Source organism: Xiphophorus couchianus, chromosome 6 (assembly GCF_001444195.1).
Source record: "Xiphophorus couchianus chromosome 6, X_couchianus-1.0, whole genome shotgun sequence".
Lineage (NCBI taxonomy): Eukaryota > Metazoa > Chordata > Actinopteri > Cyprinodontiformes > Poeciliidae > Xiphophorus > Xiphophorus couchianus.
Genome location: NC_040233.1, coordinates 16,323,931 through 16,350,819, shown reverse-complemented (window position 1 = coordinate 16,350,819; position 26,889 = coordinate 16,323,931). Strand labels below are relative to the sequence as shown.

Below are 26,889 nucleotides of genomic sequence, written 5' to 3'. Positions count from 1 at the left end.
ACCTCTTTCAACGATTACCGGCCTGTGGCACTGACTCCCATCATGATGAAGTGCTTTGAAAGGCTGGTAAAAGAACACATCGTCTCCAGACTCCCCTCCACATTCGACCCGTTCCAGTTTGCCTACCGCCGAAACCGCTCCACTGAGGACGCTATCTCCTCTGCCCTACACCTGAGCCTGGCTCACCTGGAGGAGAAGAACACTCATGTGCGGATGTTGTTCCTGGACTTCAGCTCAGCGTTCAACACAATCATCCCACAGCATCTGGCAGGAAAACTGGAACACCTGGGCTTCAGCACCCCCCTGGGCAACTGGCTGCTAGACTTCCTCACCGACAGACCTCAGTCAGTCCGGATCGGACAACACACCTCCGATGTCATCACCCTCAGCACAGGCTCCCCTCAGGGCTGCGTCCTGAGCCCTCTGCTGTTCACTCTGATGACACACGACTGCGTCCCCAGGTTCGCCACCAACCACATCGTGAAGTTCGCGGACGACACAACGGTGGTGGGCCTCATCAGAGACGACAACGACCTGGACTACAGAGAGGAGGTGGAGCAGCTGGTGGACTGGTGCAGAGACAACAGCCTGATCCTGAACGTTGACAAGACGAAGGAGATGATCGTCGACTTCAGGAAGAACCGGCCCAGCCACGCTCCACTGCTCATCAACAGCTCGGCTGTGGAGGTGGTCAGCAGCACCAAATTCCTGGGGGTGCACATCACTAACGACCTCACCTGGACTGTGAACACCACGTCTCTGGCCAAGAGGGACAGCAGAAAGGATCATCGGGGCCCCCCTTCCCTCCATTCAGGACATTTCATCCCAGCGCTGCGTGTCCCGAGGCCGAAACATCATCAGTGACAGTGAATTTAACTGACCCCTCACACCCCCGCCATGGACTGTTCTCCCTGCTGCCCTCTGGAAAGAGGTTCCGCAGCATCCGGTGCAGGACCACCAGGTTCCGAAACAGCTTTTTCCCACTTGCCATCAGACTGCTGAACTCTTAACTGGACTGCACTTAAAATCTGGTCTCCACTTTATACCTTGCACATGTACAGAGCTAAATAACTTATATTTTACTGTCATTACTGCACTTTATATTCTATATTTATATTTATATCCATATTTTATACTGTATTTTATTTTATTCTGGAGTAACCTCACAACATTGAAAGCTCAAAAACATTGTCCTGAGCCGTATGCAACGAAATTTCGTTCTGTATTCACCCTGTGCATGCAAAATGACAATAAAGTCAGTCTAAGTCTAAGTATAAAATATCTATTCTGTCAAACTGGAAACTTAAATAAAGTCTAGTATTAGTATCCTAATTGCTCCAGAAACATTGATGCAGCAAAGTTATGTTTGTTTGGTCCAGCTTTCTCAACACACTTTAGTGCATGAAATGTGCTGAAAAGACAGTCTCCGTACTGGTTATAGGTGAGATATTCATTATAAGAATAAGCAACTTTTGTCAGCAGCATTAACTCTCTCGCTAACCTTCAGCAAACACTGTTCTATCAAACTTTGAACAGTGTGTTAACTTCTCTCAGGTTGGGAAAATATTTTTTTTTTCACCATGATGTAAAGTTTAATGGGAATAAATGTTATGCATTCAACAAAAGTCATTTTAAAATAGGGTGTTTTCTAAGCTTTTGTTTTCTTGAGTAAATTTATTTGTTTATTTTCTTTCCAATGAGATATAGGGAGTTACATAAATTGTGGTCTGTATGCCTGCCCTCCCTCCTGTATTTGGTAAAGCTGTAGTTCTTGCTTAATCCAAGCTGTGGCAGGCATAAATCCTTTTCAGGCAGGCAGATTATAGTATAGAACAACCATGGGAGAAATTATCAGCTCAGTCATTCACAATTAATTGACTTGCCTACAAAGGGCAGATGTGGAGAGTTAGAGGAGAGAGAAAAAAGCCAAAACCTTGGTGTCAACAAGGTCCATCATCTTTAGCCCAGGTTAGTGGGGTTGTGGGACGCTGACAGTGGGAGATAAATGGGAGGGAATTATCTACTCACTCGGCCAGATAATTGCTCCATTTGGCCCTGAGTTAGAGAATAGCTTCTAATTAGCTCCCTGCAGTCCCCTAGAACTTCATTCAACCCCCTAAAAGAAAACACTCACACACATGTTGGAGGTTTAACCAACTGGGTGACTTTAATGACACCTAAAAGTTTCTAACTCATCAGCCAGTTGGCAGCATGTCTGATTCGATTGTCCACTTTGGAAAACAAAGAAAATGCTTGACAAATTTGACATAAGGTGCAAGTTAGATTTCAAACGGCCCTTGGCTAGCAAATGACATTCAAGTTTTTACTGTTTTGTTAGTCTTTGTGGTAGATATTTCCAAAGACCACAGAGTGATGATATAATTGAAATAAACAAAAAAAAGTGGAGAAATCAAAAGTTAGCTTGAAGGAGAACTTCTTAAACTTTAAAAAAAAATTTATTGGTAATATATACTGAGTTACAGTATATATAAAATATATACTGTATGTATATAATTTAACTGTAGTCATTTGTATTTCAGTTATTGTGATAGGTGATTTTTGTTTGTAGTCCAGTCAAAGGATTGAAAATAGTTCTTATGAATAAAAAAGCAAGACCCCCATTCTTGATGAGCACTTTGTTGTTAACAGTATTAGTCTTGTCAATGAACTGAAAAAATAGCAATTAGTGATTCTCTTCAGAACTACATCTAAAGGTGGCAACATTGGGTGGGTGTCATTCCTACTTATAAAATACAAATAGGTATAAATGTTTAAAAAATAAAATAAAATTCGGAGAAAATATATTCTGAATTATGGAAATTGAATGAGAAAGATCTCTGTCAATGGTATGGCTACCCTAGGTATTAGAAGAGAGATTAGTCAGTAACATAAGTTTATGTTTAAAAAAAAAAGAGAGAAACTGTTCTAATAGTTCTAATAGGGTGATTACCAAGGCTTGCATCAGGATGGCTGAGAACTATCGTTTGAAAATATTTTTTTTTGTCTATGTGAATGCATCACGTGTGAATGTGAACCCAACACTCTGAACAAAGACATTCAACAAAGAGATGCAAAGTTTACACTGCAGTCTTGGAGAGCTAGTAGAAAAAACGATTTCTGAACATGAAATCTATTCAGATTTGTGTTTGGCTCACAGATTTCTTTCTTTAACTGTTGTGTGTTCAGCACCACAGTGCTGAACACACTGTTCAGTATTTCTGTTGCTGTGAGTTTGGTTCCATAAATCTTGGCAGCTTTTGTGAAGAGTCCAGATGGACATAGTTGAATTTGCATCACATATGATCAGTCAAAGGTATTGGGAGGAAAGAATTCACCCTTTGTCCTGAGAAGTTGTACTGTAGGGATGCTAGGGCATCTGGCTGGCAAGGCTGGTGTTGCATTTCTTGAACTGCAGATACCTGGAGGTGGTTAGGCAAAGCACAGTGAACATGAATAAGAAAGGAAGAGAAGGACTCTCTCACTGGAGACATAATGGAAGATTTGAATTTGGTTTTCAGAGACAGGGACTCAGGAATGTAAGCAACTTTAGTCATCTAGAAAAAAAGCAGCAGGATGAATGTCTTTACTGAAACCAGTGACAGGTAATCTGGCAGAGAGCAGTGGTTCATTCTGGTCTTCTTAAAGTCTTGAGTTGCAGCAGTATTGATTGTAGTTAGTGAGGATGACTGTGCTCCCAGAAGAGCAACATTACCACAAGAAGAAGAAAGTGAGCGGAAGTTGAAAAAAAAGATATATATAAAGAAAAAACAAAGTAAACCCAACCATCCAGTGATCATGACACAAATAACTTCTTCTTTGTCTAATTGTCTAATCAGCGTGAATCAGTGTTCCTTTGCTCTGCCTTGAAGTTTTGTTATTATACAAAGGTTTCAAACCTCATTCACCTCTGGATCCAGAAAAAATATATCTTGGTGGGGAAATAAATAGGTGGATAAAAGAGAGCTATTACAAAGTAACTCATCACTTTAGACTGAAGCCATTCTGCCCCAATGGTGCTAATATATAACATTCTCTTTCCTTATGACAGTTCACAAAGATGAAGCTTATCACAATACTCATGTAGGCTTAAAGACAAGAAGCCTTCATTGTAAACCAGTAGAGTGACAGGAATTTAGCCATTTAGGCTATGTAAATAAATCTGTTACTGGACGAAGGAACATATAGCCAGAGGATTAACTTTAACTGTCTCTTTACTCCATGTACTTTCATATGACATTCATGTGAAAAAAGCACATTGGTCCCATAGCTGAAAAAAGGGCTTGAGACTATTTTGCTGCCAACTTAGAGGAATACCATTAACTTGACCAAACTAGAGATGTTTTGTTAGATATGCAATAATTTCCTTCACTGTGTTAAAAGCTTAATCTCAGTATGCAAACATGTTTTTGAACATCTCAATCTGAAGAACTCCATAATCAGTCCACATATAAATTTTGGTGACATAAGGGGCTTCTGTAGGGAAGATAACCCCCGGTCCTGGCACATGAAGAAGGTGGTGACAGTTTTAGAACGCATATCTCTGTCCCTGCGTCTGGACCGCATAGGGACCTCTGACATATGTTCGCCTGCAAAGAGTGCCTCATCTCTGGCCTGCTGTTAGGGTTGAGTGGGGTTAAAGTGGGTGATGATGGCTACAAGGATAGATGAGTTGCAAAAGGTTTACAACTTTGCGATAATCACTCTGATGATTTCTTGTGTTAGTCTTGGAAGCAAGAAGGACAGAAGGTCACATTAGGCATTGAATGCATTTTATCCTGCATGATGTGTTTCCAGAACCACCATTAAAACTGACTTGGTTGGGTGTAGGATTGTGAAGCACTCTCAGTTTAGGAGATGCTGCAGAGTGCTGTTTCAGTGTCCACTTTAAAATTGATTAATATAGCCATGAAACTTTCATTAGAGCCTCACATTCAAGTCTCTACTTTCATTTTTTCAGAGTTTCTTCTCCAGTATCAGCTGTTTGTTTGAAGGGATTTGAGATATCCCAGTCTAACCACAGCAACTAAGAGCTATGGAGATTTCACTGGCAAATGGGTGGGGATAATGGGAAGGGCAGCCTGGGAAAATAAACTACACCACGTTATCCCTGTATGCAACACAATCCTTTCTCGAGCTCCCCTGTTTATGGATGTTGGGATTTCATCTGCAAGTGTGACATATTTCTGACCCCAAACATAAGACCATTCATCCAAATAAAGGTGGTATTTATAAAGGTAATGATTTGTCCATTGACCAGACATGTTCAACTGCAGGAAAACTATTGGTTACTAAATGATGGCACTACACCAGGGGTCCTCAGAGAGAGTGGTATATCATTAAGTCATTAGTCAATTGTTTTGTTTGAAATCCAGGGATTTATCACTTTTCTTTTAAAAGTGGTTTAGGGTAAATGAGGGTCAAGATAATATAAAGATTTACTAAACAAAAGAGACGGAAGACTTGTTAGCTGTTACCTTATTGTCGTGAGTAACTTCAGCAGCATGTAACCTTCTTTTGGTGATTTAAATTCCTATAAATCACCCCGTAAAGCTGGTATTGGCGAGTTGAGAATGTGTCACACATCACCTCTGTGAGAATGAGCATAGCAGAGCTCAGCAAAGTGGATGGAGCTGATAAAGCTGGATTGTCTGGCTGTAATCAGAGCCAGATGTGGTCAGGCTCTCGCCACGGTGGTCCAACCACATCTGCTATTTCAGGAGGAGGGAGTGGAGGGGGAGTCACAGCTGGATGACCCCTGACCCAAAGAAAGGAACCACGAGCCAAGGCTGACAGCCGCCATAGTTGAGGCAGGCGACCTGCTCTCATCTCCTTCATTTACATTGTTAACAATTCAGCTCAAACGTTCTAGATGAACCCGCTGAGATGATTTAAACTTGTAGCTAAGGACAAATAATAAAAATAATCTGATTTTATGCTGAGTAACTGAGTGTTATTTTAGAAACACAGCAAATATTTCAAATTGATTAACATTATTAGTAACTGTTGTTATAATTATTAAAATTATTCTTAGAGAAAGATCAAACAGTTGCAATATAAAGGCAACATATTTTGTAGAAGCTAAAATCAAATAAAAATAAATTGAGTTAAAAGTTACTTGAGCAAAAGGTATAAAAATGTTATATAGTTAAACCAATCAAACCTGAATAGAAATATTCTACACTGATTACAGATTCTTTATAATATGTTTTGGATTTGCTAAACCTATTTGTGCGATCCTCCCCATGAAATTCTTTCTTTTCTCCCAAGAATCTTATGATGTAATCACACTCATAAAAACTCAGTATTGTGCAAATGTGTATACCATATACTCATTATAACAAAGCTGTTATAAAATCAGTTTAGTTTTCAACTCTGGATAATTAACTAACATTCAGTCTTCTTTGAGTTTTTCCCCATTTTTTTTTTCATTGGAAAATGTCACACCTTTATTGTACCCTGTATTTTTACCACAGGTCAATCTAAGGTGGAATGTACATAGAAAGTATTCGCTGAATGTGTTTCATGTATGTCATCAGTTGCCCACAGGGTAACACCCCATTTCAGCCAAAGGAATTATACAATAAAGGCTTTTCATATTTGGTTTTGATGGATAAGGTGGGCAGCCAGTCAGACGTAACTCCCTACACTTGCGTGATAGGGGTAAGTCAGCGTCTCTGTGACAGCAGGCCTTCTATCTCCTGGACCTGATGATGGAATTGGCATAAAAAAAGAGATTTATCTGTCTTCACGGCACAAGAGACAAACGAGGTGCTGCATAAATATCTCCACGGCAACCTCTTCACTTACTTTCAATTCTCCTTCACTTTTCCCTCGCGTGTTACTTGAGTAAAGGCATGCAGTTGAAGCTATTGGAATGCAATGGCTAAATTGGGTGGAAACATAAACTTGCAGCGAAGCACACACATACACAAAATATGTTGACAGGACAACTATTAGTTGTGCTCAATACAAATCTGACCTTTATCTAAAATGGATGAATAAGTCTCAGGTGAGAGGCTGAGGCTTAGGCAGAATTTTACCTTTCAACAGGACACAGACCCTACTCATGCAACCAAAGCCGCAGCTCAAGTGTTTTGGTCAAACCATCTTCAAGTGTTACAACAGTTAAAATCCAGGCATTAGTCCAAATGAGAATATTTTCCCAGACTTGAAAATAAAAATTAACGGACTTTAATTAATGGATCCTTGAGTTAACTCTGAGATTGAGCTATTTTCTCTAAACTTTTTTTTTAAAAAGCTAAGACTTGCAGCTGTAATTGCAGCAAGTAAAGTAGAACTTAGACTTTGTCTATCAATAAAATTCCATTAAAATGCAATGTGAAAATGTGGAAAAGCAAAGTACACTATAAGCAAATACAAGTATTTAGAATCATTTTAGTAAGGCTTTTGTCATAATCAGTGTTGTTAAATGTGAACAAGTCCATCTAAATTTCACTTTATTTCTAATTACATATTCAAGTACATAATTGAGCAAAAGGTTACTGTTATTAACTCCCATCCTAATTTAACACTACAATAAACATAATCATTTTATGGCGTTTCATCTGACTACATTTCTGGTTTGTTGTTGAAAGTCAAACATTTATTATTTGATGCTTGCCTTAATTAAAACAGAAAGAGACATTTAAGATCAGTAACAAAAAAGATAGAGACACTGTGTCTTCAATTAGTTTGCCTGTACAAACAATTAAATAAAATTAAAATAATTCAGTGTGCTTTTTTACTATTTGTCAAAAATTCACTGTGTGAGATGATCAGTCATAAACTTTGCCACCAAGAAACTTGTTTAGGTTAATTGTCTTATGAAGGAGGGAGAGTCAGTGTGATTTCTTCTGACATCCTGTTATCAGCACCCAGCACCAAATTACATAAGAGTGATAACACCCAGGACAATGCCAAACGCAGTGAGGGGAAGATACAAAGCACAGGCACCTCCTTTAGACCTCAGGCATTTCCTTCTGGGATATCCCCCCATTATGACCCACGATAGTAAAAGGAGAGATGGTGGTGAGGGGAAAAGTAAATGTCAAACTGGCAGGGTCCATTAGGAAGTGTCCTCCTGGGAGGGTTTGTGGGTAGTAAGCTACACTGACCTATAATGGGTTTGAGTGACAGGCAGTCAGAGTTGGATCGGCCGGTAAGGAGTGGCTCGAAAGAGGCCCTTTCTCTATTGTTCTTTCTATACTCCCGGCAATGCTTGAGTGAGGGCAGGTGCTTCAGAGTGTCAAAATAGGAAGACCCACAGACAGGCCTGGCTGCAGTCCATGCTCTTCTGACATATGACAAAAGCTCACCTCTCACCTTAGTACAAAAGGGACATTAAGTGAGAGCTGGTCATTTTACAAATAGTGGCTGGAGACTTTTTGACTTGCTTGGGTAGAAAAAAGCTAAATAACTGACCCAAATAATCCAAATAATTTTGTATAGTCACAGCAGTTAGTCAATATCTTTGGAGTTATCTTTTTTCATTCAATATCAATCTGATGTAAAGTAAAGCGAAATTAAAATTCAATAGCACATTTAGCGCTTCATAACTAAGTGCGAGCCTCAGATAAGGACTGAATTCAGAACAGTTTCTGAATTATGGCCAGAAGAAGTAGCATAGTTGTTATCAGAGACCAAGTGATTATTTTCCACAAGATTTTCCTGTCAGGATGTTATGAATGTCTCCATCTGCAGTGGTCAGTGATAAATGGTGTCCCTTTTGCTGAGCTGATGTCATAGTCAAGGACTTTCTTCCCCTTCGGTGAGTGAGAGAGGGCCGAAGAGTGAACTCACAATGTCCTGTCCAGGACGCATGGCTAATATCTGTGTGTGTCAGTGTGGCACGAAGGGCTTTATGTTTCCATATTTTCCACCACTATAAAAAGTATCTTGGGGGATTCTAGTCTTTTCCAAGCCACATGACCCCCCTCCACACCACCGACTCTTGGAGTACTGCAAGTCCTGAGCACATTTCTGTACAGAAGCAATTGGATCTTTCGTCATTACATCTGCACCAGGGGGCATTATTTACACTAGATACAACTTTATTGATTGCTTTTAATTCCCAGTGTGAGACTGGAATGTATTTATGTTGGCAGCCAGGAATGCTTCCTCCAGAATAATTTATGTCATAGCATTACATTAACAAGTCTTGGAGCTTTGTTTGTTTTCATTGGGTATCTTGCCTTTGCTTTGCATTTGGGTGACTGGGGGTTAGGTTTCCTGCTGTACAAAGGAACCAATGACAGCAATGTTTTCATTTGACTGGTTGCACTTGAGAAGAGAGTGGCATAAATTTTGTAAAAATGGATTTCAGCAGGTTTAAGTGTAAACACTTATTACTCCGTTCTGCGCAAAGAGAATACAAAGTTATTTAAGCTATGAAAGGAAACACTGCCTCATATGGACGTAATGTACTTTGCAATTTATTCAAACATGTGACTTTATCTCTTTTATTACACACATAGACTCATGATTTTATTCAGAGTCGGCCTGAGGCGCAAGCAAAACACTTACAGGAGTTCCCATATCAACAGGAGGCCACCCAGCAATCTTACAATTTTACCAGAAAGTTCTGAAAACTTAATATTTGTATTTATAATCACTTAATTGTTTTGTTAAAAAAAAAACTATTTTTAGAAATAGCAAATTTAGAGCAATTTCAGATTATTTTTATATTATAAGTTACATTTATTTAAGGTTAAAGGAACTGGAAGTTGTATTATTTCTAAGCAAAAGAAAATGTATGTATTTTGATGTTTAGGTTACCATAAGTAGTATTTTTCCATAACATTTTTTTTTTACTCTTGCTGTTTTGTCACAATTAAATATTTCAGATCATCTGACAAATCTTAATCTAAAACTCTGCAATTTGTCACTTATGTTTAAAATAAGAGTGGCAAATTATCACTAGTGTTTTAGTTCAATAATAATTGCTGTATATTCCCAGGCTTCACATCCTCTGTAACTGTCATCCATGATTCTTCCAAGTTCGTGTTAAAAAATTGAGACACAACTGCCAGACCAAGAAAATGGAAGTGTAAAAGTGACAGTCTCATGCCATAGTGTGAATTTATTAAATTTGTTGCTAACTAAACCCGTAATGAATGTACAAACCGTAAATGATCAAGCTTGCACAATTCATTAAACATTTGAGTAGTGACTGGTGATTGGTGGTAAATAGGCCTGCAATTCTCCCTTTAGGCCCTATAAAGCTTTGGGATGGTTCTGCTTTAATTGAATATCTGGACACGGTATGACTACATGGGCCTCTGTAAAGCCAATTTCCCTGATTACTTTCTTTTATTTTCCCCTTAACTTTATCTTCTCTTTTCCTGCCAGTGAGATTACGCACTGACTCAGTTTTTCCCAGTACCAGAGGGAGTTTGTGGCCATTGTTCTAGACTGTGACGGCAGCAGGGCTGTCGTTAATGGACAGCAACACTGATTCGCCTGAACTTCCTGTGCAGACTTTGACAGAGCTCATACCTCGCTTCTCTGCACCTACAGCATTCTCCACCATGCCAAAAGAGAAAAAACAGAGAGAAACTTTAGGATACAAGACATGTTTTTATTATTATTATTATTATCATCATCATTTTCATTTTAGTCCTTTACTGGAAAAAGAGTTCATATTTAACCACGTTTACATATCCTACAAGTTGCAAATTAGTTTCATTATTAATGTGCACAATTTTGTGGAGGAGTGTAAAGCTGCATGACCACTTTTATGAAAGTTCTTTTACTCCCTGTTTGGGCACGATTCAACGTCAGATTGTTGCTGCTGATTAGATAAGAATGTTGCAGCCGTCAGCTCTGGTCGCTGGTGCAGAAGGAGGAAATTCCTATCTGATGGGGTTTTGAAATTGAATTCTAGATGGTCAGGCTGGAAAAAGAAAAATATTTACATAAATGACATCTCCATCCCTTTCAGTTGTAGGCATGGCCTATTCACCATATTATAAACAACTGAAATTCATACAATTAAACTGGGAAGGTTTATAAAGACACTCTTGTCTTTAAAAAATTTGATAAAACTTATAGCTCACATTATATTCATGACACTGGGTTTGATGTCAAAATCCAATAATTTCTTATTAAAGATTGTGTTTATTCAATTTCCACAAAATTATTAAGTGATATTAACTTCCTGTGTATGGTTTTGCTACTGTTTTAGGACTGTGCCATTTTCATTTCATCTTTACCATCTAGAGTGCCGTCAAAAGACTTTACATGTTGTTATTCACAGGTACAAACTTCATTGTATTTTATTAGTATTTTGTGTCATAGGTCAACACAAAGTAGTTTTGCACATCTAGATTTGGAAAATACACTGCTACTTTAGCAAAAGTACCTCAAAGTAAGTCACATTTGAAGGATACCATCCATGATAGCATCCTTTTTTAAGTCTTACCTCAGATTCTCTGTTGGATTTCAGTAAAGACAATGACCTTTATAACAAAGGAAATATCACAAAAGTAAAGCAGTGTTTATTTAGGGTCATTGTCCAGCTGGAAGGTGAAACTCTGCTCCAGTCTTAAATCTTTTATAAACACTAAATAGATTTTCTTCAAAGGTTGCCTTGTATTTGGTTACATCCATCTTTCAATTAACTCAGAGCAGTTTCCTTTTCCCTGTTGAATAAAAGCATGCAAGAGCCCACGTAACGATGCCGTGTTTCACCATGGGGGTGGTGTGCTGTATTCATTCTTAAATTAAATTGCTTACAAGTAGACTACGTCTACAAATGAAGTGACTTCTGAATGACATTGATTGCACTGGATTCAGGAAAATCAAAGTAAAGAAAGCCTAACACACCACATCTTTCTGATTGTTACTTATAAATTTAAACACATGTATTTTTTGCTTTCCTCTTCTCTATTGTCTTAGTTTGTATTGATCCACTTTGCTTTTTGGTTCCAGGTTTAGATAACATCACATTACTTTCCTTTGCAGTACTTTTTACCCATCAAAGTGGATTTACTGGAAGCATGGTGGAACTGTAAAATCAAAATTGGGTTACCATTCATTTCTTTAGATATTTTTCAGAATTGTTAAATTGGAAAAGCAAACTAATACTGCTGCAAAATTGTTTTGTATCAATAAACCCTTACCAAGGTGAAGCCATATCTTTCTTCCAAAATACTAGAGAACGTTTTCCAAACTTCTATAATGTCCAGTCTAGACTACTGCAATGTTCTTTAACATTTGTCAACATAATTATTCTACATCCTTTTCTGTGAGTGCAATTATCAGCAGTATATGTTTTAACTGGCACTAAAAAGAATGACCACCTCACATGGCTTTAAGATTTTTCTAATAACTAAAGCTAGAAGCTTTATATGATCTCGTCTCATCAAATTTAACAGATCTTCTGGTCATCGATACAGCAGTGAGGGTACTTTTGTTTTGCCTGCCAGATTCCACGATCCAATCATAAAAATAATGGTGATTGGCCTTTTACAGTAACTGTTCCAAACTTTGGAATAGCTTACATTTTTATGTCCACAAAACACATTCAAACTGCGCAGATTTTTTTCTCCCCTTTTTGACTTCAATTTTTTGACCCAAATCCTTATGCTGCATTTTGGGATTTTATTTTCTGACATTTTTATGTATGCATTTTATGTTTTATTTGCAATACAGAGCAATGCATTGTCTGTTTTGCTTGTGAAGCACTTTGGTTAACCTCAGTTGTTTTTAAATGTGCTATACATATAAGTTCGCCTTTGAATTTACAGTGTCATATCACCAATATCAGAAAGAAAAACACAAGAAGCCATTAGTTGTTCAACAGCCCGCATTAGAAAGGTGAAACCTGTTTGCACCCCTGAGATACAGATATGGTGCCTTTCTCCCTGGTCTTATGCTAAGTTATCATGTAATACTCCCAACACACAAATATATTTATTTTATTTTTTATTTATTTTTATTTTTTGCGGGGGGTTTTGGGTTTTTTTTTTCCTTTCAGCGAAAAGGAACCATAGTTGCATTTCCAGATCAGATATTCAAGATGAGGCTTGTGGAAGAAACAGAGCTTCATGGACATAAGGAAATTCTGTAATGGCAGCATACACTTGTAAATAAATGAATTATGATGACCTATTCAAATTATCATATCACATGAGTCACTTACATAAAGTATCCATTGTGTGCACTCTCCCTTGCAAGAACAACACTTCCTGAATGAAGCGTGTGCTGCTTGAATCCCTTTCAACTTCTTTTGCTAAATGCCAGAACACCACAAACAGAAGCTCAATTCAAGTGAACTGGCTTACTGGATTCTTGACCTCACTGTCAAGCATTTGTCAGACCCCATACATTTGTTCTCGCACATGGCAGAGGCAAGTCAATTGTTCACAAAATGCATGAGCGGAGTGGCTCGGTTTGTTTCTTAGAGGTTAATTTAAGAGAGCAACCTCCCAACAGCATCATGCCAACCAATTAAAGCACACAGCCTGGGATTTTTATAAACTTCTGAGCGACTGGAAGCCCTGGCCCTCAGTTTAAAGGATGTGCTTTGCCAGGTGGCTGCAGCACAGAGCTGTTTATTTCTGTGAACTGCTGGGGATTGGAGTCCTGCAAAGCTGCCCGAGCGCTTTCATGTTTCCATATACTGCATGCCCCATGCAATCCGCTGGCCTGTTATGAACATGAAGTAAACAAAACATTAGGTCATCATAAATCACCAGCCAATGACATGTCTGGAACTGAGATTAGACAGCCAGAGTGGAGCAGTGGAGCATGAGTAAACTGGCCTCTCCTCCAGCAGCTCCTCCTCGGTCCCAATGTGTAAGATCATTATTAAAATTGCAGCTCAATTAAGATAAGACTAAATGACTTTCTCTGTCTACTGCTTTGATGTACAGGGGATTTTTCTTCTTTCGAAATCTAAAAAAAAGGCAGTTTAGAAGGAGCAAAGGGCTAGACAATTGCTCTAAGCATGCTTTGATGTTTGAAGTCACAGCACACTGCACGGGATTTGGGTTGATTGGAAACGTGCATGATTTTTCTTTTTTTAAAATTTTTTTAACCAGATTATTTTCAGACAAACCTCCGTCTTCAGAAGTAAATGTTACAACTCATTTGCTCCACTGCAAAGAAAATGTAGCCGTGTGTAGGGGTGTGTATGTTGGGGTGTGTGTCTGTGTGCCTTTTTTTTAATTCCTAAATTGCTCATTTGGGTCGCTGCAGGCACTGAATGCTGAAGAGTGGCTCAGCCGATGGCCATGCTGAATCAGTGTAATTGAACACGTTTCCTACTGTTGCTAGTGTACAGACCCAATGGTAATTTTGTATTTATAAAGCTGCTACTTCAATGAATGTTTGAACATTTTTGCTGGAAAGGTAATATTTAATACAAGAACCATAGATTTTCAGAAGTAATGCACATCAGTCAGCAATTTTTGTTTGGTAAAAAAATTTATTCTTTTTTTCTTTCAATAAAATCATAAATGCTGCATCATAAAAAAGTATAATGTTTCTCTGGAACTCATTCAAGCAGAAAGCTTCTCCTTCTATTGTTCATCCCTGTTCTCTTTGTCCCAAAGTTCACATATTTGCTTGACTTCTCACTGTAAACACAAAGGCAGAAACATCAGAGGCCCATGGACTGGGGATGTTTATATGAGCAGAGAGCCTGGAGATGGAACAGAGATATGAGTGCTGATCTGTGAAAGGAACCACTGCAGTAAATCGCTGCTGCTTGCCATCACACACAAATGCCATCTGGCTGTTTCACGAATCACGGAAACAGCCTCACACCTGGACACCTCCTCAGAAACTCACAAAGAACCACAGCTAATATATGTAGTTCTTTGAGACTTAGTTGATTTTTGACAATAACCGCTTTTGTGGTTTCCACAAGTATGATTTTCCATTTTTGTGCTGTTTATAATCTGTCATTCCTCTGCATGAAAGAGTTGACTTAAAGAAAATGATTTAGCTGGCTGAAGAAAAAACAACTGACTGCTGAAAAGAGTCACCGAGATGAAGAGTTTCTACTCTCAGAAATCAGTATGGAGTTTGTCTGCAGACTAAAGTTCAGACAACTCCTCTATGTTGACCTCTGCTGAGCTTTCCATATATGGAATGTTATATAGACATTAATTTCTCAGCCCTTTATTGAGTACCTCCACTGCTTTAGGTCTCAGGAAATATGTTCAGATTGATGCTGGCAGGTTTGAAACAAGGACTTTGCAAGACATAAAGCCATATTGTGGCATGTAAAGATAAGCACAGAATAATTTTACATTTTCTTTTAAAATTTAATTTAAAACAGGTTTTGTCTGCATTTATTTCCATTCATCCTATAATCAACTCTGATCAGGTTTCCTATACCTGTTAAAGATAAACATTCCCACAGAATAATACTATCACAGCCATTTTACACTGTCAAGCTTATGTTATCAGGGTGATGTACAATTTTACTTTTTAATGATAAAATGTATTTTTAAAAACTTTATCTTCTTTGCCAATGTACAGTACAGACCAAAAGTTTGGACACAACTGTGTGTCCAAACTTTTGGTCTGTACTGTATATATGATTGAAATAATGGGCTTCACGTCATTTTTTTTTTCATCCCAACATAATGTTTGTAAAACCATATTCACATTAATAGTTGAAGAAACAATCATTTTGACAAGCTCTTAAGTTTGGGGATGTATCTTCAATATTTTTCAGATGTTCTCAGGATTATTAGTGCATGTTTTTTAAAACTAAACCGGCTTTATAATAATTTCAATTGTTCATAATTATTTGGAGTTTCCTTCATATATTCATTCCAAACAGACAAACTTGTAATTTAACAATGTATTGTTTAATTCTTTTTAATTTGGAATTTTTTTTAAGACCTAAAATCTGTGGAAGAAGCACTAGATTATCGATCTTGATGATGCCCATTACGGTTTCAAAAACAGTGAAAATATGAAAGTGGTTTTTAAAAAGGAAAAGGAAAAGGAAAGATGTTTTTTACTCATCTATGTTTCAGCTCAAAATTTTCTTCCTGCAAAATAGTTCACCTTGTACCATGACTTGCTGAAATTTGTTGGAGGAGGTGAAGGGGATGCTTTTCGTTTCAGTTGTGCTGCAAGTATTCAAGTTGTATTGAATGTGAATGATAAATGGAAAAAAAGAAAATGCATTTACACAAGCATGGTTAGTTAGCATGCTTTTTAGAAACTTACGGAGTAAATTACATTTGATGAAAATCCAGAAATACTGTAATGAAATGAGATATTCCTTTGAACCTTATTTGACGGAACAGCTCATATCCACTCTGTCAGCAGTACTATAAAAACAGGACACACTGAGGCCAAGATGGAGGAAAAAACTGTTTTCCCACTGAATATGTTATTATTATTGTGTGATTAGGTCTAGTAGCTCTGAATCTGATAACTTTATGACCTGGTGACCGCTGTAGAAAATCAACAGTTAAAATGTTATCTGATATATTAATCTCTGGGCTGATCTGCCCAAGTGTCTGTTTTCCATGAATAAATCACTTAATACCAGAGAACAGAGTGCTGCTTTTGCTATTGTCTTTATTTTCAGCTTCTAAGCTACTGCAGAATAATCCAGCAAGAGTAATAGCCTTAAAAATTTTATTTGCAAATTTCAGGTAACACAGTTCATGCTTCTGGGACTGTGTTTGGCTGGTTTATACACATAAGTACATGCACACATGCCTTATTTAAATTAAATTTCAAGGTTGTTTTATATATATATATATATATATATATATATATATATATATATATTATTTTTTTCATTTTTGGGGAAAGTTCATTATTGCCACTGTCTCTGGTTTACGTGACACTCAAGGGATTATTGTTAGTAGATCAATCCCCCATCCCTGATTCTTCTTCCTTTTTTATCTTTTCATTATTTAACTTACTTTAAATGATTTTGGCCAGGTGTGCTGACAAATACTGAATGAACCAGAGGTAGATGTTATATTAAAACATGTTTCTTATCTATACAGACTGTACCTACAGTACTATACTTAGAAAATCCTCAGGAAAAAGCAGTTTGGGGTTACATTACCGATTTTTCAAAGTTATATGTTTTATTCAAATTTTTCGGATTATTCTTTTGGCCATGTTTGAGGGAAAATGTACTGGAGATATTTCTTACAAACCATTAGTTTTATTTATTTATGTATTTATTTAGAAAAAGAAGAACAAGCAAAGTTTATGGATCACACTTTAAAAACTAATTGTGGATTGTATTATGAGAAAATTCAATCATAAAAATGTTATTAATATTAGTGCATGAATTGTTAAATCTCTAGTGTGTAAATAAATCCTATACTGAAACATTATGATAACACATTAACCCAAGATGACGCTTCGATCAGCTGTTCTCATATATGGTGTTGAATGTTCAACAGAGAACAGTATGACTAAAATTGCATAAGTTGTATTGTGAATTAATTTTATTCAAGGTTTTCTCTTTTGGGGTTTTTTGTTTTTTTGAGTGAGAGGGTGGCAGCAAGAATTTAGGTATATACCAGGTTTTGCTAGTTTTGCAGCAGCACCAATGCTGCAGTAGCAAGCTGAACCTTGCTGGGAGACTTTGCAATTCAGAGGTAATAATTGCACCGCTTAGATATGATTGTGAAGAAAAATGTTTCAATATTAATTTAAAAGTTTGTATCTGGCTTAGTAGCAGTTTTAATTCTTAAATTAAAAATAGCTAGAAAGCTGTACATCCTAACCCCAGTTGTTGCTTAAATTTCACATTTTTGGAATAGGATTCCATATAAAATAGGATTCTATAGCTAGAAACCTATACTATTTTTTGTTTACTTTAACATAGAGGTGAGTTCGTTTAGCAAAGGGCTCATAATGATGGAAATGTGCCATCCAGTAAGTAAAAATTGGTTAAAATTAAACTTGTGGCTTTAACTGTACTTAAGTTATTCAACTTACATAATTTATCATCCAAAATATTGATCAGAATCTATCAAAAGATAAAATCCACGCAAATTGTTTAACCACTTTTACTGATAAAATTTTTAACAGTTTTTTTTGTTTGTTTGTTTGTTTTCAGTGCAGTGAACGAATCACACGCAGGGAAGGCAGTTCTATCGCGGCCTTATAGTTTAGTAGTAAAAGTGGTCTTCTGCTGACGTTTACACGGCTCAGTGGTCGCCTTGCACTATAAAATGAGATGGGACCCTCAAAAGACACAGACAACTGCTACTGTGGCTCAGATAGCAGGAGCCGAACTGCTTTGAAGTGATACAGAGTTCAAGTCTGTTCTTTTGGCCCCTCTCTGAAAGTGAATTTGCTCCTCCCTTGGACTTCATGTCATGACCTAATTGCTCATTGGTACATATAAAATACTGAAGCTGTCGTATATTTATTTTTAATTTTTCAAACCACAAAAAATAGCTATTTTTAATTGCTTCCTATATTTTATTGGATTGATTTAATTTATTATAAAATACTGTCCTTTAAACAGAAGCGATGCTATAGAGACGTACTTAGGCATCATGTGAATATAATTATGTTCAGACGCAAACTTTGCCTTTTATTTCTCTATATGTGAATAACTCCTATGATATTTTAAATACAAAAAACAAATCTTGGAGTTTGACTTTGTTATCATTGTGCTCCAAACACATATAGACTGCACACGAAAATATGACAATCAAATTACCAATGGCAATGCATTTTGAACGACTCGCTTTTTATTGCGGAAATGATCCAATTCACCAACATCAGGTTTTCTAAAGCATCGTATAATGTGTTCTTGAAAATCATCTTCCAACTAGAGCTGAAACATTTTGACCAACTCATGGCTTCCAATACGAAACATTTCTTAAATCCACATTTTTCATTTTCTAGATATAACCAGTCACACAATGCAACCTCATCTTGCATTGTGTGCAAGATGAGGTTGCACTATGCATAATTGTACAGTCTAAACCTGTCGGACTGTAGTACAGTCCTTTCAAGACACGTGACCAAACTATTGCATTAAATTATCTGAATTTTACAGATTTATTTATGTGACTGTTGTAAAAAAAAATAAACAGCCCATTATATATGCTACTTTGAATACACTGCATACGCTTCCTATTTAAAATTAAACTATACGGTTGAAAATGTATTTCATGCTGTTCTATAACTGAAACATTCATTTGCTCGCTCCTTGCGTGAAGTTCCCATAGTTTGAAACCGCGGGGCCGAGCTGCAGAAAAGCAGGTTTTGTGTGGCGGTCTAGAAGGCAACTCTGTTCCTTTCTCAGTCTGCCGGGTTACTCGCAGGTCGGCAGTTTCCTCCTGGTCTGAATAAACACTACTCCATTATCCCACCAAAAGGAGTTAGTTTTATTTAATATGAATACAATCTCCGCATTTAGGCCCCAACATTTATTCTACACCAAAACAAAAACAAAACAACGATCGGTTTATTCACTTAAAAGAAAGATAATTTATATTTTGCCTTTAAATATATATATATATATATATAATAAAACTTGCAACATAGGAGGCTGCATGCGGTGGTTATATTTCCCTCTGAGAGACAAGTGTTGGACCTCCGGCCTTTCCCTCGGCTGGCGGTACAGCACAGCAGACAGAATTTGAGTCTGTGAGCTCCTAATTAGAAACAGATGGGTGCTTGGAGCAACCGAGAGCTGAAGCAAGGCATTTTCCATCCTGAGCTGCGGTCACTCAGCCATACAGGTGCATACAAAGTCTGCAGGGACTCCCCGACTGGCCTTAAGTCCATTTATATTCCCATAGTCTCCCCGCGGAGAACTTAGTGAAACGAAGTTAGTGTAAAGCAGTATTTTTAGTGGAGTTTTGTGATAGTAAAAGTAATGCTGACACAGATTTCATTTTCGAGCAAATTGCACTGCGAGAAATGATAAAGTCGTGTGGGGGGGTGATTGAGTCCCAGGTTGGCAAATAACGCCACCATTACTCGACTGCCTCCTCGTCTAACTGCAACTAAAAAAAACTGCGCTGGTATACAGCCAACATCATGATAAAAAGCGATTTAAAAAAAAAAAGACTTAAAATATACAAATAATTATCTTCAATCGTCGTAGTTTGAATAGTCTAATTTGGGATATGAAGAAAAATCTCAGAACCTAACCCAACCAGATCAGTTATACTCTGTCTCTGTTCGTGATTATTTGGGATAAACAGGACAAAATGTGATCACGGAGGTAATGGGTTTAGCTTAGGGGTAGGTCACTTAGTAAAAGTGAGACTAGTCTTTAAATCATCCATGAAATAATCATGTTTTCGTGTCTTCTGTGCATTTCAGGGACTTTAAGTGGCCTTTAACCAGCGGCATTGGCCGCATCAATCCGAATGTAAACAAACCAATATAATTTTGGTGATTTCCTTGGCACTGTAAAACCATGGTTCAGGGTGATGGGGTGTCGATGGAATGTGTCTTCAAAAATAAAATTCAAAACACCAAGAATTAGTATGCACCTTTTTTTTTTTTTTTAATCAACTATACAATCCCGATTCTGGATTAATATGAAAGGCAGGCCCGACAGTACGGCTTTTGTCTCTGGCATTTGACCCGAAGCACTGAGGGAAGTTGTGCATTTTCAGGAATGTGGCGGAACGCTTCAGGAAGACGCAGAGTATAAAGTCTGGAGAAAGACTCGCGCTGTGGCCTTCAGATTTTCTGTACGTTTGGGTGCCCCGGAAAGACTCGAGCCCTCGTTTAATGACGTGTATTCCCCACGAGCCCCATCTGATTGTTGTGTTTTGTGTGTGAGAAAGGATTTTTATCTTTACCATATCTGCTTTAGGTGGGGCACAAACAACAGGCTGAGGGCAAGTTAATTCTTACCACCACCTCTGAAAAACGGGAAATGAAAGTGAAATTAAATGTGTGCTCTATTTTTGCTGAGCAGCAGGACCCACTGGGAGAAACTACAGGCCTGGAGCCAATTGTTCAATACGTTCAGTGCCAAAAGCTCTGTGTTTTTTGACGTTCAGTCTGTAGGCGTTCTAGATAATAAAGCCAAAAATCATCCAATTGTAATTAAGGAAAAAATTAATACAATCTCAACGTATAGGCTCCCTGTCATGCTCCTTCTTTGTTTGAGCTTCGTCCTGTTTTATTGTTGACGCTCTGGCGGCCGACATCCTCCTCATTGACCTCCGTCTCCCTCTCTGCCTTTTCCGTCTCATGAAAAACGATTCCTGCTCTCTGATTGAATTTTATTCCTTCCTGACCTGGTCCGTTCTCTGAGAGCGCCATCAATCTTTCGACTAACTCGACGTTTGTTTATTGGGCCCATACACTCGAAAGGGAATCTAGGAGTCTGACTGAGCTGCAGTTGGAGAGGCTGCGCACATTAAAGGATTTTGGCGATATAGCATCAATAATTAGATCAGAGACAGATTAAAATCCACAGATGTGATTGCGTAGATCGTGTGTTAAACGTGGTTACACTCAGATATACGAACGTGCTCTACGTTAAGTCAGAACGCTTCGAATTCTAATTTTGCCTTTATAATCTGCGTTTTTTTTATTTTATTTTATTTTATTATTTTTTTAAAGTTTTTTTGTTTGTTTGTTTGTTTTTTGAAGCATGTGAGGCTACATATTGACAGATGTGTCTTGAATGGTTTTTCAAAGTCTGCGAGAAGAAGCTACCAGCCAGTGCGTTAAAATAATTCTATTAACGGATTGTACATTTTGGGATTAAAATGTGCAAATTATTCAAGTGTTTAGATTTTAAAAAGTAAAAAAAAAATGTTTCATTTAAATTAAACTTCAATTTTTTTATCCTTAAAATTACCTGATCTTTTTACCATCCATACTATCGCCGTGGTATCGCAATGATAATGAAGTATTTATTATTATTATTATTATTATTATTATTATTATTATTATAACAATAATAATAATAATAATAATAATAATAATAATAATAATAATAATAATAATAATAATAAGTTGTTTGTTTATTTGATTTGTTAGTTAATTATTATAACTGCGCTCCTGCGTTTACGTACGCACACAATTTCGGCACGCCTTTTCAAGTATACTTGCCAACATGTCTTTTAAATATAATTCCTAAATATTTTCAGCACTCAATAAACAACATAGCATATAGCCTATAAATGTTTCAACATCTAAAAAATTCAGAAATGTGGATTATTGATGCATATATAAAAGCATTTTAGATCTACTTGATAAAAGATATTTTACAAACCTTTTACAATAGCTCTACTGATACAACACACAACCAGTGAAAATCTACAGTGGAGATTTCCAATATATCCGTCTGAAACACACAGAGACTCGGAGTTAATAAAAACGTGCAGGTCACATTCTCTCTTCCTTTGAGTCAACAACCTGTCAGACTCGCGAGAATCGAAACGTCCAATCTAAAGTGACAACGGGAATATCTTTGGCATGTTTGGTATGATATTAAATCGGCAGCGGTGTGAGCCAGTAACACACGACGCAGTCCAACACAAAGTTGTGATGCGTGTACGGCTAACCTCCATGCTTCATAGCTGCTGGCTCAGGTTGATTTCATTTATTCTGTTACACATGCTGATGATATAGACTGAAACAATTTAAATTCAGTGATGTCAACCAAAAAGACCGTAAACAGGCAATTTATGGTGTATTTGTATAGAAACACTCACAGCAAGATGCATTTTAAATTATGAAACTCTTTGTAAAAAAAAAAAAAAAAGGCCTATATTTTAGGATACAGCAAATATTTAGATTTCGTATTACTTTGATAAACTTGTGAATTTAAAAATTAAAACTACAAAAATTTAAAGATGGACGAGACTGCATGTAAGTTACCATCCTAAATTCTTGTTTGTAAGAAATGAGGCGCAACTCTAACTCACATAAAATGACAATTTATTTAACAAACAAACAAATCCTTCAGAATACTTTTCAACATTTAATTAAAATATCACGGTGATATACACGTTCCTTTTCTTCTTCTTTACTTTTATAGTGGAACATACTTTTGGACAGTTAAGGCAATTCAATTTAGAAACACGTTTGGAGTGTTTGGTCCATAATATTTGGCGACAGTTTTAGAAATAAATTACTATATATGCAACTATACACGTCCAAGACAAGTGACACATCTCTAACATATCACATAAAGCCAGAAAAGACAAAAAAAAAAAAAAGAAAAAAAAAGAAAAGAAAGAAACTTACGTGTTATTTGATGTAACACTGTTCTTTAGAAAAAACCAAGATCAAGTCTTTTCTGTCTTTTTATGTCTCACATTTGTCCATACTGTCATGGGGCAGGAAACAGAGGTAAAATAGGGTTTTAATGACAGAGTTCAAACACCGTGTGGTTAAGAAAATACTGAGCTTTCCTTCTTTCTTTTCATTTTTCTTTGGTTTTTGGTCAGAATTTGCTGCAGTCGTATACAAAAGCTCCCGAAGTGCGATAGATGGACTGACTCGGTGGGAATGACATCTGACAGCTGTTATTCCCATTCACCGGTGAGTTATTCAAGCCAATCCTCTGGGATTCGAACATCTCACGGACTGAGTGGAAGTTCTGCTGCTGCGCCGGGTACGTTGCACCCAGATGGCCCAGGTCTCCGGCCTGGTTCAGGTACCATGACGCTAGCCTCCCTTGGTGGGTATGAGGGCCCTCCTGCCCTGAGTTCAGATTAGCGTGGGTCAGGGAGGACGAGGTGGTTGTGACTGAGTAATCTGGCAACGTTTCGTCCACGGTGCTCGGTGCCAAGTGGCTCGACCTGTCCCCAGCGTAAAGGCTCATGTTACAATGATAGGTAGCGTTGGAGGTAGTAGAGATGGAGTTCTGGTTACAAGGCGAGCTATAGACAGATGTCTGATTTGGAGAATAGTTTAGGGACAAAGATGGCGTTATACCTGTTGTCCTAGTGGAAGCGGTCAGGCTGGAGGGGAGCTCGGTGACCCCTTGTGGAGACCCCCGGAGGGAGGTCATGATGTTGTCCACACTGAAGCCCTGCGTAGAGGCCTGACTGTGGTGCTGCTGCTGGGGGTGCTCGGAGCTGTCCATAGCGATGGACCTGCTCGAAGGGATGCTGTGCGGGCTCCCGCTGGACATGCTGCTGCTACTGTCTGGACTCTCGATTTTGGGCACTGCGTTCAAAGAGGGCGAGTCAGCCTGCGGCGGCGTGACGGCCCCGTTTTCAGTCTTAATATCCTGGATCCGTACTGGCTGGGAGCCTTGCACTGGCTGGTCCTGATCCCGGCCCTGCTGTCTCGGCGGCACGTCCTTCTGCAGCCGCTCCTCTTTCTCCTTCAGCGCGTCCTTCTTCTTGAACCGCCGCCTCCTCCTCAGGAAGCTCCCATTCTCGAACATGTTGTAGGAGTCCGGGTCCAAGGTCCAGTAGCTGCCTTTGCCGGGCTTCTTATCATCGCGGGGCACCTTGACAAAACACTCATTCAGAGACAGATTATGTCTAATGCTGTTCTGCCAGCCCTGCTTATTGTCTCGGTAGAATGGAAACCTCTCCATGATGAACTGGTAAATCCCATTCAGGGTCACTTTCTTGTCGGGCGAGTTTTGGATCGCCATGGTGATGAGCGCGATGTAGCTGTAGGGGGGCTTCACCATGTCCTTGGGCTGAGGCTGGGGAGTGTACGGTCCGTAAGCCCGGGCCATGCTGGCGGGGTACTGGTCATGAGCCGCATGAGAGTACATGTTCATAGGCGCTGCCATCCCCGTGTAGCCTCCACCGGCAGCGGCCCTGTAGTAGCTGGGGTCGCTGCTGATGTACGGAACGACGCCCAGAGAATTGGGGCTGGAGACGGAGTAGCGAGCCTGCATGTCTTCGCTTTGATCCGGAGTCTGCAAAGGGTGAGCTCCACTTCTCCCTCCGATGATGGTTCAAATCACAGCGCCTTGCTGCTTTACTTAAAAAATAATAATAATAACAATATGAATAATAAAAAAGAAACGTCTTCAAGCGGTCCCCATCCTTGGAACTATTCGAAAAAAGTTCTGAACTTTGAGACATCCGTCACCACACAGGACTTTTTGCGCAGTTAAATTCTTTCCTCCTGTTTTTTGCTGGCCGGGATCCCCCGCCCCCTTTTCCAGAGTGTGCGGGTTGTCCAATGGGAGGCCAGCCCGTGCACTTGCCTGGCCACACTCGCAGCTCTCAGGGAGAAGGTTTCAGGAGGTGTCGGTAACTCCCAGCGCGCTCCTGCCAAAAAGCTTCAGACGTGACAGAGCAACTAATATGAACACAGAGACACAACATGATCGCATGTTCCTGCGCGGCGCATCCTCTATCAGTTAAAGCTATTGCCTTTAAGGTGAAAGGGAGAAACACAGTGCGACACTTTGATATTGGGGGGAAAAAAAAAAAAAAATCTCGTTTTTTGTCTCAATTTCAAACGTATTTTACAATAGTAAAATATAGCAAACCCATTTTAAAATATTATTATTTATTTTTATATATGTTGTTAAATTATAGCTGATGGTTTAATTAAGTTATTCAGCAAAGCAGATGGTGTGTCTTACACCCATGGGAACGTCTCTAAGGTGTTGACAAAAGAGCTCCAACTGTGGCTCAGTGTGACATCAAAGGAGGAAATAAATGTCCTTTTATATTGAGCAGTAAGATGCAATCTTATTCAGACCAGAATTAGAGACAATTTGGGTCGAAACTCACACCCTGCAGATGTGAGAAACGTGAGGAAGTAACGGAGACCAGCATAGCACGCTACGAAACATTTGAAATAAAACTGTTTTGTTTTATTGTGTCGGAAGCCAGACAAACACTGTGAAGAATTATTATTTTTTAAAATCTTTTAATTAAACATTGTTTTATTTATTCTTACAACAGAAAAAAAATCATATTAAAATATTATCATATGCATTAACGTGAATGCTATAGTTTTAGAGCCTAACGTAGAAAAAAAAAGTGATTCAATTAAAAAAATTTTAAAAAATTGACTGAAACACAAAAGGTTCAAAAAGCTGACACCTAAGGCCTCTCTGCTTTAGGTCGACAGTTGCTGCTCCTCTGACTGTCGGGAGCAGCAGCGCATTAAAATCAGCACCGAACACCCTGAGACAACAGTAATAGCCAGAGTTTCACTGAAATCCTCCTCAGGTCTTCTTAATTAAATGTCCGTGCGGTGGCCTGCAGCGTTCCGCTGGTTTCTCCTTACATGGACCCGGGCATGAACTTTTTCCACCGCCCTGGGCTGTTTACACAGTTCACGACGGGCCTTTTACTTAATGCGGCGCTCTGCCCACCCAGTGCCCCCCCCCAAAACTCCTGATAATTTAAACTATTTGCAACTGAGGCACCGTGACAGGCATAACAGAGTGTCAAATTATTTCACAAAAAAGACGACGCAATGATCATAAACATTTCTTTGAAGAAAGGTACATTTTAGGGGTCACTTTAACGCCTTCAGTATGGTACTGCATCTAGACATGTTATGGTGTAAAGTCATATTGGATCAAATTTAGCTCACTATAGATTTAGAATTATTTTTGATCTTATGTTTTCATTACATCTAACCACAAATATTTGTCTGAAATAGCAATAAATAAATAGAAGCATGTTTATATATAATCAAAATGCAACATCTTTTGATGTATTGAGATTACTGTACAGGTCAAGACATACACCAAAGTCTCTATATATTAATAACAATAGTCCTGATTGTGTAACCTTAAATTATGATTATGATGACAAACGTAAGTGATGAAAATGTGACTAACAAATGGAACAAATTAATGTAACACAGAAATGCAGTGACTTTACTTTCGTACAAATTACTCTCCTGCAACTTTAAAAGTGAGCAAGTAGAAAGACCACGTTGTTTAAGTCTTACCATCAAAATCAGAAGTTCGGTTCCCTCTAGTGGCCAGGAAGGGAAACTTGTACAGACTGT

The 26,889-nt window shown here is 38.3% G+C and overlaps 1 protein-coding gene across 1 annotated transcript; it reads right to left on the bottom strand.

The window, feature by feature from the left end:
* Positions 1–22,858: 22,858 nt before the first annotated feature.
* Positions 22,859–25,024, bottom strand: foxc1a (forkhead box C1a). Its single transcript, XM_028019512.1, has one exon. It carries the CDS (start codon positions 24,800–24,802, stop codon positions 23,384–23,386), a length of 1,419 nt encoding a protein of 472 aa, XP_027875313.1. The 5' UTR covers positions 24,803–25,024; the 3' UTR covers positions 22,859–23,383.
* Positions 25,025–26,889: the final 1,865 nt, after the last annotated feature.

Coding starts and splice junctions, on each gene's coding strand:
- foxc1a (XM_028019512.1), bottom strand. CDS start 24,802: ATGCAGGCTCGCTACTCCGTCTCCAGCCCCAATTCTCTGGGCGTCGTT.